This window comes from Dasypus novemcinctus, chromosome 8 (assembly GCF_030445035.2).
Source record: "Dasypus novemcinctus isolate mDasNov1 chromosome 8, mDasNov1.1.hap2, whole genome shotgun sequence".
Taxonomy (NCBI): Eukaryota; Metazoa; Chordata; class Mammalia; order Cingulata; family Dasypodidae; genus Dasypus; species Dasypus novemcinctus.
This window is the reverse complement of record NC_080680.1, coordinates 70,961,289-70,975,217: the sequence shown is the minus strand read 5'-3', so window position 1 is coordinate 70,975,217 and position 13,929 is coordinate 70,961,289. Positions and strand designations below refer to the sequence as shown.

The 13,929-nt window shown below is 38.7% G+C and overlaps 1 protein-coding gene across 2 annotated transcripts in view; it reads left to right on the top strand.

The window, feature by feature from the left end:
- PLAA (phospholipase A2 activating protein) overlaps positions 1 to 13,929 on the top strand; it is a 66,959-nt gene that overhangs the window by 4,130 nt on the left and 48,900 nt on the right. For both annotated transcript variants that reach the window (XM_058301949.2, XM_004447446.5), the window contains exon 2: positions 9,606 to 9,799. In XM_058301949.2, coding sequence (XP_058157932.1) covers positions 9,606 to 9,799 — 194 coding nt within the window. The remainder of the gene's footprint in view (positions 1 to 9,605; positions 9,800 to 13,929) is intronic.

The window sequence follows — 13,929 nt, the reverse complement described above, 5'->3', positions numbered from 1 at the left end:
TACCTCTGTGTCCCTTCATCTCTATGTAGTTTTTCTCACAAATTACATTTTATACATTATTAGTCGAAATCAATTGATTTATCATGTCTTTTTATGCATTTGCATTTTTTATCTTGTAGGAAGTAAAATGTGGAGATAAAAACTGAAAATGTGATAGTACACCCATTTATATTTACCTGAGTCATTACCTTTATTGGAGACCTTTAATTCATTTTTTTTTTAAAGATTTATTTTTTATTTATTTTTCTTCCCTTTCCACCCCCCCCTTCAGTTGTCTGCTCTCTGTGTCCATTCGCTGTTTGTTGTTCTGTGACCGCTTCTATCCTTATCAGTGGCACTGGGAATCTATGTTTCTTTTTATTGTGTCATCTTGTGTCAGCTCTCCACATGTGCGTCGCATTTCTTGGGCAGGCTGCACTTTCTTTCGTGCTGGGCAGCTCTCCTTATGGGGCGCACTCCTTGCACGTGGGGCTACCCTATGCGGGGACACCCCTGTGTGGCAAGGCATTCCTTGCGCGCATCAGCACTGCTCATGGGCTAGCTCCACAGAGGTCCAGGAGGCCTGCGGTATGAACCGCGGACCTCCCATGTGGTAGGGGGACGCTCTATCTACTGGCCCAAGTCCTCTTCCGAGATCTTTAATTCCTCATGTAGCTTGTATCTGTTGTCTACTCTCCTTTACTTTCAACTTGAAGAACTCCCTTAAGCATTTTTATAGGGTTGGTCTAGTGGTGGTGACCTTCCTCAGTTTTTGTTTTTCTGGGAATGTCTTAATTTCTCCCTCATTATTGAAAGACAGTTTTGCCAGATGTATTAGATGTTATCCCACAGTGCCTTCTTGTCTCCATAGTTTCTGGTGAGAAATCGGCACTTAGTCTTATTGAGGCTCCCTTGTATGTGATGTTTCATCTCTCTTGCAGCTTTCAGAATAAATTCTTTATCTTTGGCATTTAACAGATTGTATGTCTTTTTGTCTGTCTATTTGGGTTTATCCTGTTTGGAGTTTACTGAGCTTCTTAATATGTATATTCATATCTTTCATTAAATTTGGTAAGTTTTCAGCCATTATTTCTTTGAAAATTCTCTCTGGCCCTTTTTTTATTTTGAAATTGGAACTTTGTACTTTATTTTTTAAAGCACATCAATGTGGTTGTATTTTGACCAGAATTTATTGTAGGAGAATTGTGTCGTTAGGAGCTCATGCTTCCATAAAGCAAGATAAAACCTGTAAACTATTTTTTAAAAAATTTTACATAAACATTAAGTGTATAGTAATAGTTGTGAACTTACAAAACAAACATTTATAACATCATAACTCAATCACCAACACCTTACATTGTTGTTAAACCTTTTTAATTAATGATTAAAGAGCATTGTCAAAATATTACTACTAAACAAAGTCTTTTTCCCCCAACCAATCCTATTGTTATTATCTTTATATCATTTATATATGAACATACATAAACAATTAAGTGTATGGTAAAAGTTGTGAACTTACAAAGCAAACATGCATAACATCACACAGGGGTCCTATACATCAACCTTCCACCAACACCTTGCATTGTTGTGAGACATTTGTGACAAATTACAAAACAGTATGGTCAAAATCTTACCACTAATGATAGTCCTTATCTTACATTTGGTGTGTTTTTTCCCCCAACACACCTTATTATTTTTTAAATATATTTTTTATGACAGAAGTTGTAAATTTATAGAACAATCATGCACATATGCAGAATTCCTAAGCAACACTCCTCTATCAACACACCACACTGGTGGAACATTTATTTCAGATAATATCATCTGATTGTTACCGTGTCCATAGTATATACACTTGGCTCACATTTTCCATACTGCCCCATTATCAACACAGTGCATCTTTGGCATGGATACAAGAATATTTTATTGTTATTGCTAACCACAGTCTATAGGTTATTCCAGTTGTATTTTTACCATGTGTTCCTAGTACCCTACAGTAGTGATATACATTTGCTCTGGCTTACAAAGGACACTCTTGCCTCTGTACCATCAACCACAATTCTCATCCACCTCATGTATACTGTGCTTTTCAGTTTCTAGATTATTCTCTAGCATTCTGTCAATTGGCATTTACATCCCTAGACTACCATTTTCAGCCACATCCCTATTTATAAACTAGCTATTACTATTTTTACCATCCATTCTATACATTTCCACACTTTACAGTAAATCTAATTAAAGCTTCTACGTACATTAAGCATCAGTAGTCCATCTCAGTCCTTCTCTTATCTCCATTAAGAATCCACCATTTACCACCAGGTCTTGAAGATATTTTCCCACAATTTCTTTTAGAAGTTTTATGGATTTTGCTTTTATTTTTAGGTTTTTGAACCATTTTGAGTTAATTTTTGGGTAAGATATGAGAAAGAGGTCCTCTTTCCTTTTTTTGAGTATAGATATCCAGTTCTTCCAGCACCATTTGGACTGTTGTGCCTTCTAACACCAATAGACTGTTGTGCCTGAGCTGTGTGGGTTTGACAGGCTAGTCAGAAATCACTTGACCATACATGTGAGGTTCTGTTTCTGAGCCATCTTTGGTTCCATTGGTCTGTATATCTGTCTTTATGCCAGTAACATGCTGTTTTTACCACTAAGCTTGGTAATATGATTTCAAGTCCGGAGATGAGGGTTCACTTTTCCTTTTATGCTGTTTCTGGCTATTCAGGAGCCCTTACCCTTCCAAATAAATTTGCTAATTGTAATTGTGTGGGGTTTTTTTTGTTTTTTTTTTAATGCTGGTGGAATTTTGATCAGGGTTGCATTGAATCTGTATATCAATTTGAGTAGAATTGACATCTTAATGATATTTAGTCTTCCAATCCATGAGCATAGAATGTTCTTCCAGTTATTTAGGACTTTTAAAATTTCTTTTAACATTGGGTTGCAGTTTTCTGAATACAAGTGCTTTACATCGTTGGTTAAGTTTATTCCTGGCTACTTGAGTTTTATCTGTCATTTTATTTTTACCACTCTTTTGACACTTTTAGTTACTTTTATCGATATAATCTTCATTTCTAGACTCTTTCCAGGCCTTTCTCTCTTGTCTTTTCTTTTCAGGCTCTAGCACACCCTTTAATATTTCCTGAAAATGTGGTCTCTTTCTTAGAAATTCTCTCAGTTTCTGTTTATCTGTGAATATATTCTAATCTTGCCCTCATTTTTGAAAGACAGTCTTGCTGGATATAAAATTCTTGACTGGTAGTATCTTAAATATATCAGACCACTGTCTTCTTACCTCCATGGTTTCTGGTAGAAATCAGCACTTAATTTTATTGGGTATCCTTTATATGTTTTACGTTGCTTTTCTCTTGCTGCTCTCAGAATTTTCTCTTTGTCTTTGGCATTTGGCATTCTGATTAGTATGTGTCTTGGACTTGGTGTATTCGGATTTTTTCAGATGGGAGTACGTCGTGCTTCTTGAACCTGTATGTCTATGTATGTCCTTCAATAGGTTTAGGAAATTTTCTACCATTATTTCTCCAAATATTCCTAATGCCCTTTTTCCCTTCTCTTCTCCTCCTAGGACAACCGTGACACGTATATTTTACACATCTCTGGCTGTTGTTTATTTCCCTGAGACCTTGTTCAATTTTTCCATTCTTTTCTTCATCTGTTCTTTTGTATGTTCACTTTCAGAGGCCATTTTTTCCAGCTCATCAATCCTTTCTTCTGCCTCCTCAAATCTGCTATTATATGATGCCAGTGTTTTTAAAATTTCATTTATTATACCTTTCAATCCCACTAGATCTGCTATTTTTCTATGCAGGCTTTCAGATTCTTCTTTGTGCTCATCCAATGTCTTCTTAATATCCTTAATCTCTTTAGCCATCTCATTGAATTTATTAAGGAGATTTGTTTGTCTCCTTTTTATTTATTATTATTATTTATTGAGGAGATTTGTTTGTTGATTAGTTGTTTCAACTCCTTTATGTCATCTGGAGGCTTATCTTGTTCCTTTAACTGTGTCATAACTTCCTGTTTCTTGGTGTGGATTGTAATTTTTGGTTGGTGTTTTGGCATCTGGCTTACTAGAGTATTTATTCTGGGTGCAGTTTTTCTCCTTCCTTTCCTGCCCTTTCTCCCTTGTTGGTTGTGCAGTAGGAGCCAAGGATATAATTGATGCTATAACCTGTTGAGGCTCAAGCTGCCCTCATTGCCCCAGGGACGGATGAAGCTTCTCCCAACTTTTTCCTTTCCCAGAGGTAGGGACAGAGTCACAGTTGTGTGGAATAATCCAAGTCGTGCAAGCCTAGACTGTAGTTGCCCAGAGAGATTGATGAAGCTTCATGCCTCTTTCTCCCCTGCCTGGGGCAGGGATGGAGCTGCAGGTGTGGGCAGCAATCTATGCAGTGCAGGTCCAAGAGGACCACAGTTGCCCTAGTAGACTTTTAATTATTCAGTTTGTGCCAACCAAAGGTACCTTCAGTTACCTGGATAGACTGGTGCTGAGCTAGCCAGCCTACTCCCTGCCAGAGGTGGGACTGAAGCCTAGTCTAGGGCTGCAGGCTGAAACCAGTTCCTACTGTCGCTATGATATTTGGTCAGTCTGGCTTCTCCTCAGGCTGGGGGTAGAGTCAAAATGTCGGCCCCCAGGCTTTTTCCAACTTGGACAGATTTATATCCCAGCTGTTCCTAGGGTTATTCCTTAGCCATCCAAGTCTACCAATCGGTAGCTGAAATCGGCAGCCAGCCGTCTCCTCCTCCCCTGTTTTTGGGAAATGGAGCTTCCAATTCTGGTCACAGAACACCTCCTGGGGTGGCTTGCACCACCAGAGTAGGATGATCACTGGCTGCCGCGGCCTAGCCGGCAATTTCCCGGTGAGGCTGGTGCAGGTCCCTGCAGCTTCCTCCCTCTCGGAGGTGGCACTAGGTCTTAGGCTAGACCTACAATCTGACCTGGATGGAAAGAAGCTGGTTCCCACCAGCACTGGGATTTTCAGTTCGCCCTGCTTCCCCTCATGCCATATGTGGAGTTAAGATGGTGGCTCCTGGCCTCTTTCTGACTTGGACAGGCTCAAACTTTAGCTGTTCTAAGGATTATACTGTAGCCTGCTGAATTTACTCATCAGTAGCTGAAATTGGTGCCCAACTGTTTCTTCCTCCCCTGTTTTTGGGAAGTGGAACTTTCAATTCCAGCAATGGAACAGTTCCCGAGGTGGCTCGTGCCTCCAGTGGATGATCAGCACTGGCCTCTGTGGCATGGAGTGCTCTATTTATGAGTCTTCTCTGCAAATGGGTAGTCTTCTCCTTCTTCTCCTTCAAGAATGTTGCAGAATGCTTTTCTCGTCTCCTGGAGCCCCCAAACAGATGCTTCAGCTAGCTCCAGAGAGTTCTGGGTGTTTGCTAACTGCCCTGTAGCAGGAGCTGACTCTAGGGATTCCTTACTCTGCCGCCGTCTTGCTGTTGACTCTCTCTGGCCCTTTTTTTCTTCTTCTGGGACTCCTACAATGCAGATATTGGTACTCTTGATGGTGTCCCACAAGTCTTTCAAGTTATGTTCACTTTTTTCTTTCCTTTTTCTTCTACTCTTTGACTCATGATTTAAATTGTCTTATCTTCAAGTTTATTGATTCTTCTGCTAGCTCCAGTCTGCTTCTGAACCTCTCTAGGGACTTTTAAAAAATTTCTATCACTATGGTCTTCAGTTCTGGTTTCCTTTCATGATATCTATATCTTTGTTGATATTCTTTTTGTATTCATCTGTTGTTTTCCTGATGATCTTTAGTTCTTTATCCTTGTTTTCTGTTAGCTCTTTGAGCATATTTAAGATAGCTTTTGAAAAGTCTTTGGTATGTCCCAGATCTGGTCCTCTTTGTTTATTTCTAATGCTTTAATCTTCTCCTTTGCATGGGCCATAGCTTCCTGCCTCTTTGTATGTTTTGTAATCTTTTGTTGAATATTAAACATTTTGATATTTTAATGTATTTGAAATTTAGGCTCTGAAGTGTCTGTTTCTTAAGCTTGTGTCTAACTAAAGTGACTCTTCCTTAAACTTATATCTAGAGATTTCATTGACTGCCAGGAGCTTGCAAAAATAAACAAAAGGAAAATAGAAAACTTCTGTGTTCCCATTCCTTGCCAATTGGCCTGTACATGTACTTCCTTTCAGAGCTTAGCTGTCTTAATGAGTTTAGAGAATGGTTCGAGGCAAAAGTATAGTATTTTCCCTGGTCTTTTTTGTGCATGCATACATGGCACTAGGAATTCTTCCATTTACATGGGTACAAATGTCTTTATTCCCCTAGGAAACAGTGTTTCCTCAAGATCCAGGTTCTTCAGTTTAAGTCCCAAGCTGGCACTCCTTTGCCCAAGACATTTACAGTTTGACTATTCTCTAGCATTCTGTGGAAGAGCTGCCCCTAGGTGTATGGCAAGCTCTGGGGCACTCCTTCCAGTTGCCCCTAGACATATTGGCACAGACTTACACGAACCTAATGTGGGCTCAAGGATTACTCTGTTCCTTCCAGAACCATGACCAGAAAACCTCACTGAGCGTATGGGCTGGGTCTGGGCTGTGCAGGTAAGGAGAGAGGGGAGAGGCCATCAAGCATGCCATGATATACTACTGTTTTTAAGTTGCCTTTTTCTTGATTGAGCACTCACCCTGTTACTGCAACCTTTTAACTGTTTTCTGGAACTTTAAGAAAGATGTAGGGAAGCAGATTTGGCCCAATGGATAGGGCATCTCCCTACTTCATGGGAGGTCCAAGGTTCAAACCCAGGATCTCCTGATCTGTGTGATGAGCTGGCCTACACGCAGTGCTGATGCGTGCAAGGAGTGCCCTGCTGCGCAAGGGTGTCCCCTGCATACGGGAGCCCCACGCGCAAGGAGTGCACCCCGTAAGGAGAGCCGCCCAGTGTGAAAAAAGTGTAGCCTGCCCAAGAATGGCGCCGCATACATGGGGAGCTGACGCAGCAAGATGACACAACTAAAAGAGACATGGAGTCTGGGTGTCACTGACAAGAATACAGGCGTACACAGAAGAACATGCAGCGAATGGACACAGAGCTGACAACTGGGAGAGGGGAGGAGAGAGAAATAAATAAAAATTAAATATTAAAAAAAAAAAAAAAGAAAGATGTAGCCACATGTTGTTGCTGATTGTTAAGAGTTTCTGTGGAAGGGCTTATTCCACAAACACCTTTCCACCATCTTGGTTGATTTAGGGCCTTGCTGGTTAATGACCCTTTTGGGGACTAACTGGTAATTTGGTTCTCTATTTTCCTTGCAAGCCTACTTAGAATTCATTTTCCTCATCAGGTCTTCTAAATCCTTCACTACTTTTTTAACTTCCGGTGTTCAAAGTTGTATTCTTCTTTTTCTCTCATTCACTGTGTGGTTAATGGGTTTATGCCTTTCATATTTGTATATAAGTATGTATGTATATATGCATATATATATACATATATGTGTAATTTAAAACTGTTTTAGTAGAATTTGGGAAGGAAGCAAAAATAGATGTTCAGTCTTATCTGGGAGTCTCGTCTCTATGTAAATTTGTCTTATCTCCTGCAACAATCTTAAACTTTATCTAGCTTGAGTTAGGGATATAATTCTTTTTTTTTTTTTTTTTTTTTAAGATTTATTTTATTTATTAATTTCTTTCCCCTTCCCACCCTGCCCCAGTTGTCTGTTCTCTGTGTCTGTTTGCTGCATCGTCTTCTTTTTCCACTTCTATTGTTGTCAGCGGTATGGGAATCTATGTTTCTTTTTGTTGCGTCATCTTGTTGTGTCAGCTCTCCGTGTGTGTGGCACCATTCCTGGGCAGGCTGCACTTTGTTTTGCGCTGGGTGGCTTTCCTTACAGGGCGCACTCCTTGCGCATGGGGCTCCCTTACGCGGGGGACACCCTGTGTGGCAGGGCACTGTTTGCGCACATCAGCACTGCACATGGGCCAGCTCCACACGGGTCAAGGAGGCCCGGGGTTTGAACTGTGGACCTCCCATGTGGTAGACAGATGCCCTAACCATTGGGCCAAGTCTGCTTCCCGGGATATAATTCTTTATATCCCTCTTAGCAGCTAAGAGCCTTCCACATAGTAATATCATAGTTGGTTGGTTGACTTGTTACATAAGGCAGTGAAGTTAAGTAGTCGAATTGTATAACAACTTGTTAACCATTCTGATCCAAACACAGTCATTAATGCACTCTGTGTCCCTGGAGGAGCCATTTATATATCCCTGTATTAGTCCCTGTTTTGATATTGGGACTGATTGATGTCGGAGTCGAAGACCCGAGGGTATCGGGAATGAAAGACAAAGATTGGGTTCAGGGGATCTGAGAGCATTGATTTCTCAAGCTCATCAGACAGCTTTATTGAGCCGAGGGGCTAGTATATATACCCCTAACCTACGTGACATACATCACTAAATCAAGTTACCTATTACCCTTATCTCATTCTCTATTAACTAATGATTGATGAACACCAACAGACTTACTGGAACTGTTATTATAAAAATCAGTAACTATACTCATAAATCCTGTTACTCAGGTCGTTCCGTCCTATATGGTCTCGTTCCGCCTGCAGGTGTGCTTTACCCAGCCATGATTATGATCCACACCAATAATTATAGGGGACAGCATAACTCAGTGGTCAAGGAAGTAACTTGTTTCCATGGAAACAACATGCCTTTGTTTCCCACAATTGATATTCCACCTATTTAGATACACATACCATACTAATGGATACTAGTTAATGCTTCAAAGTGTGAAAATGTCCTCACTGTGTTTAGGGCTTATTGATAGTGGATTTTATTATCTTAATTGCAGAAGTTTTCTCTTAATCAGGGATTTCTTAGGTTTCCAATTGTTGATGAGTAGAAATAAAGAAGAGAAAAAGCCACTCATGATATTTATTTCTTTCCTTTTCCTTCTGCATCAGTTAAATATGTTTATATGTTAAATGTGCTAATTAACCTATAGATACAGTGAAACACTAAAGTTTTCCTAAACTGATGTAAACCTCTGCTGTAGGTAATTTACAGTAGCCATTTATTATTTAATTTAAAACAATGATTTTTTTGTAAAGATTTATTTTTTATTTATTTCTCCCCCCCCCATTGTCTGCTCTCTGTGTCTGTCCATTCACTGTGTGTTCTTCTGTGTCTGCCTGCATTCTTGTCAGCGGCACCAGGAATCTATGTCTCTTTTTGTTGTGTCATCTTGCTGTGTTACCTCTCGGCATGTGCGGCACCACTCCTGGGCAGGCTGTGTTTTTTTTGTGTGTGTGTGCGGGGTGGCTCACCATGCAGGGTTACACTCCTTGCGCGTGGGGCTCCCCTACGTGGGGAACACTCCTGCGTGGCTTGGCACTCCTTGAGTGCATCACCACTGCGCATGGGCCAGCTCACCACATGGGTCAGGAGGCCCTGGGTTTGAACCCTGGATCTCCCAAATGGAAGGTGGATGCTCCATCAGTTGAGGCAAATCCGCTTCCCAACAAAGATTTCTTGAAACAATATTGCTCAGGCAAGATACTAAATGAAAATGAGGATTTCGTTATCAGTTTGTCCTAGATTAAGTTAGGGGACAAATGTATACTTTACTGATTGTCATGTCCTTCCAGTCCTAACAGGGGCTTTACAGAAATGCACTGTATGAGTGGCCACTCCAATTTTGTATCTTGTGTGTGCATCATACCATCAAGTGACATCTACCCTCATGGACTAATTGCCACTGGAGGAAATGACCACAATATTTGCATTTTCTCACTGGACAGTCCAGCACCACTTTATATACTGAAAGGCCACAAAAATACTGGTGAGTATAATGCTTTCATTGTAAGTTTTCTGTTTGAAGAAATTTCAACCTTTTAAAAGGAAAATTTATATATCCATTTTCTCAAGTGCTTATTTTGTTTTACCTATAGCTACAGCTTGATAGTGTAAAACTTTTGAATCACTTTAATTCTGTTAATTCTCTGTTACAAATTTATCATTGTCAGTAAAGGTTGCCATACTTACCTGTGAAAAAGTAAAGTGTTCGATTATAAAGGTAACAGGCTTGGTGATTTTAGGTATCCAGTTGCTTTGTGCAAGGACCTCATTTGTCATGAAAATGGAAGGTTTATCTTTTAGGTATTCTGTCTGTATTTATGCAGCAAATTGACAGCCCAGAACTAATGTGTTAAAGCTTTTGTTATCATTTTTGAAGAGTAGCCAGTACTTCTGAAAATCATTTTTCTGTGATTTGTTTATATCACTAGATTCTGTGATATTCCTGGATTTGTGTAAGCATTAATGACTCTTTGTTTTTTATTTAAATGTATCTGGAATAGTTTGGGTTGTACATGAGGAAATAGCGTGGACCATAAACACTTCACATTTAATCCCTTTGACGAGTTTGTAAATTTGTGTGTGTGTATGAAATCTTCAATGTGGAGTGATAGAGATTTTTAAAAATTTGGAAACCTTGGAATGTATAGAAAAATAGAGACATGGTATTCCATAATGAGTTATTATATAAACATATATAAAAGCTAATAATTTTAGGATCCTTCCCGCACAATATTTAGAAATAGCTTAAAGGAGTAATAAATACATGACTTATCTTGTTTCATTTCCCCCGTCTTCCACTCTACTTTTTAAAGGAAAATCCCCCATATCATATAATTCCGTTTGTAAATACTTATAAAGATGTAGCTCTAAAACAGAGGTTGGCAAACTTCTTCTGTAAAGGGCCTGATAGCTAAATATTTTAACCTTTGTGAGTGATACAATCTCTGTATAACTATTCAGCTCTGCTATTGTAGTACAGAAGCCCCTAAAACAATAAATAAGTGAATGTGCATGTCTGTGTTTCAATAAATCTTTATTTATGGAAATTTGAATTTCATATAATTTTCATGTCAGAAAATACTCTTGATTTTTTTTTCTTAATCATTTAAAAATGTAAAAACCATTCTTAATTTGTTGGTTGTAGAAGAGTAGGCTCACAAATAGTATTTTGCTAAAAATCTCTTTGAAAAGCTGGGGAGACTCATTTATTTTTCCTAAAAAGAAACCATAAACACAGTATCATTATTACATCTAAAACAAACAAAACCAAATTTCTTATCTAATATTCAGCAAATGTCCACATTTAAATAGTTGTCTTATAAATATTTTTTACAGTTTGTTGTTTTGAATTGAGACACAAACAAGTCCCACATGTCTTTCAACCTTTTGGTGTCTTTCATTATTTTTTGGCTGCCTCATAATTTGAACAAAGGTTATTTGATCTGTAGATTTTGCCACAGTCTAATTTGTTGATTGAAACCTTATTGTTTCTTTTAACATGTTTCTCAGTTCCCCGTATTTCCTGTAAATTGTTAGTTGGATATACAGGAGTGATCAGATTCAGATTAAAGTTTTGGCAAGGATATTTCATAGGTGCTATTGGGTACTTTTTATTACATCAGAAGGCACACATATGTCTGTCTTTTTTTGTTATTTTTAAGATTGATCACTGGGTTCAGGTGTTGTTGGTATCTTTCATCCATTATGATGTTTCTCAGCCTTTTACAATGGCTTTCAGCAGCTATTGATGATCATTACCTAGATCCAGTATTTCATTAAGTTTTACAAAATGATTATACTCTTAATTTTTACCATTCTTTCATCATTTAATAGCTGAGATTCTTCTACATAGAAAACTCTCACATTAACCATATGATTATCCTGTGGTATGTGTAAGGATAAATGCTTGCTTTCTCATTTATCAGATTTCAGAATGAGTTGCCTCCCTAATGTTTTTTTTTCTCCTTTTTGTTTCTCCAATTGTCCTATATTTGACCATTGGAAACCTCTTTAATTGGCTTCTATGCCCTTTTGACAAGTTCCCGATAGTATTCCTTGATTTTTGGTACTCTAGAATGTTCCTCATTCACTGCATGTTTCTTGCTACTAGACCTGTAATCAGCCATTTCTCCAAGGAGACTGTTTTTCCTTTGAGTGAAAATAATATTTAGAAACATTAAATTGGACTCTAATGATATTCATCAATGTATTTTAAACTTAGTTTTGTTTTATAATTATGTGAAGCTGTTTTAATTTGTCAAAAGGTTGCTGATGCAAACTACCAGAAATGGGTTGGCTTCTTTTTAGGAGGTACTGGGGATGGAATCTGGGACCTTGTACATGGGAAGCAGGCGCCCAACCACTGAGCTACATCTGCTCCCCAGTGAGAGTTGGTTTCATCGTTTTGTTTTTTTGTTTTGTTTTGTTTTTAGGAGGTACTGGGGATCAAACCCAGGACCTTGTACATGAGAAGCATTCACTTGAGCTACATCCGCTCTCTGGCTTCTTTATATAAAGGGGATTTATTTGAGGTAAAAGCTTACAGTTCTAAGGCAGTGAAAAGTCCAACTCAAGGCACTGTAAGAGGTGCTTTCTCACCAAAGCAGCTGCCATGTGATGAGAAGGATGTTTGCCAGTCTATGAAGAGTCCTCTGCCTTTCTGCAGCTGGAGGCAAACCTGGCATAGTGCTTGTGTCTTACTGGCCTCTTCTCTCAATCTTGGCTACTCCAGTTTCTTCCCGAGTTCATCTGTAAGTTATCAGGCATATGGCTCATTCCTTCCAGGACCTCAGCTCTTTGAGTTACTCAGCTGTGGGCAAAACTGGAGTCCTTTACCTCATCATTGCAGGATCAAATATGACAGCTTCCTTTCTCTGTGACTGTGTCTATCTCTCTTTGTGTCTCCATTTAGATCAGACCCAGGCAGAGGGCAGAGACCCAAACTGGCTCAAGCTTCACTGATGTAGTCCATTCAAAAACCATAAAGGGATCTTATCAAGTAACCTAATCAAAGGGCCCTCAACCAAATTTATTGCAATTAAAGGGTATCACACCCATAGAAATAGATTAGTTCACACATATAATCTTTGTGTTTTTTTTATTCATAAAATAATTTCAAACTGCCACAGAAATATACATAGTTTCAAAGGAGAAACTGCTTGGCAGAGTGGAAGTCTGACTTCTATCTGTATTGCCTTCTTGCACATTCCAGTATTTTTGGTAACTATTTTTATTATATTTTCAGTTACCTTTCCTAATTCTTTATTTTTACATTGTTCAGGTGGCAGCTACAGAGAAATGAGAGTCTCTAATAAGCTTCAGCATTAGGTGTGTTTTATGTGAACACTTGGTCCCATGCATGTAATAATATTTCAGAGAAAATTTCTTTGCATTTTGTAAAATTTTTTTATTTTTACAAACTCTCTCTCCCCCCCTTCCTCACTTATCTCCCTCACAGTAGTACTAGTTTTAGAGGTTGCTAATCTGCTCTTATAAGTGATACCCTTTTTTCCTTATTTCACTGAGGATAATATTTTTAAGCTTCCTGCATGTTGTAGCATGTCTCATAACTTAACTATTTTCTTATGACTGAATAATATTCCATTGTGTGTGTGTACCACATTTTGTTTATCCATTTGTTGATGGACACTGGGCTGTTTCCAGCTTTTGCTTATTGTGAATAATGCTATTCTCGGCATTGGTGTACAAGTATCTGTTTGCAACCTTATTTTCAGTTTCTTTAGGTACATATTTAGAAGTGGGATTGTGGATCAAATGGAATTCTATATTTAACTTTTTGAGGAACAGCCATATTGCTTTCCACAGTAAATGTGCCATTCTATACTCTTATCAACAATGCACTATAGTTCCAATTTCTCTATATACTCTCCAATGGTTGTCTTTTTGTTATTTTATTTTTTAATAGTAGCTATCCTTGTGGGTATGAAGTAGTATCTCTTTTTAGTTTTTTACCCCTTGAGATGGTTCCCTCCTCTGTCTGCTCATTGTTTACATTCGTTTTCTGTTCATTTTCTTTAGGAAGCACTGGGAACCGAACCCAGGACTTCCCGTGTAGGAGGCGGGGGCCCAACTACTTGAGGCACATCCACTCCC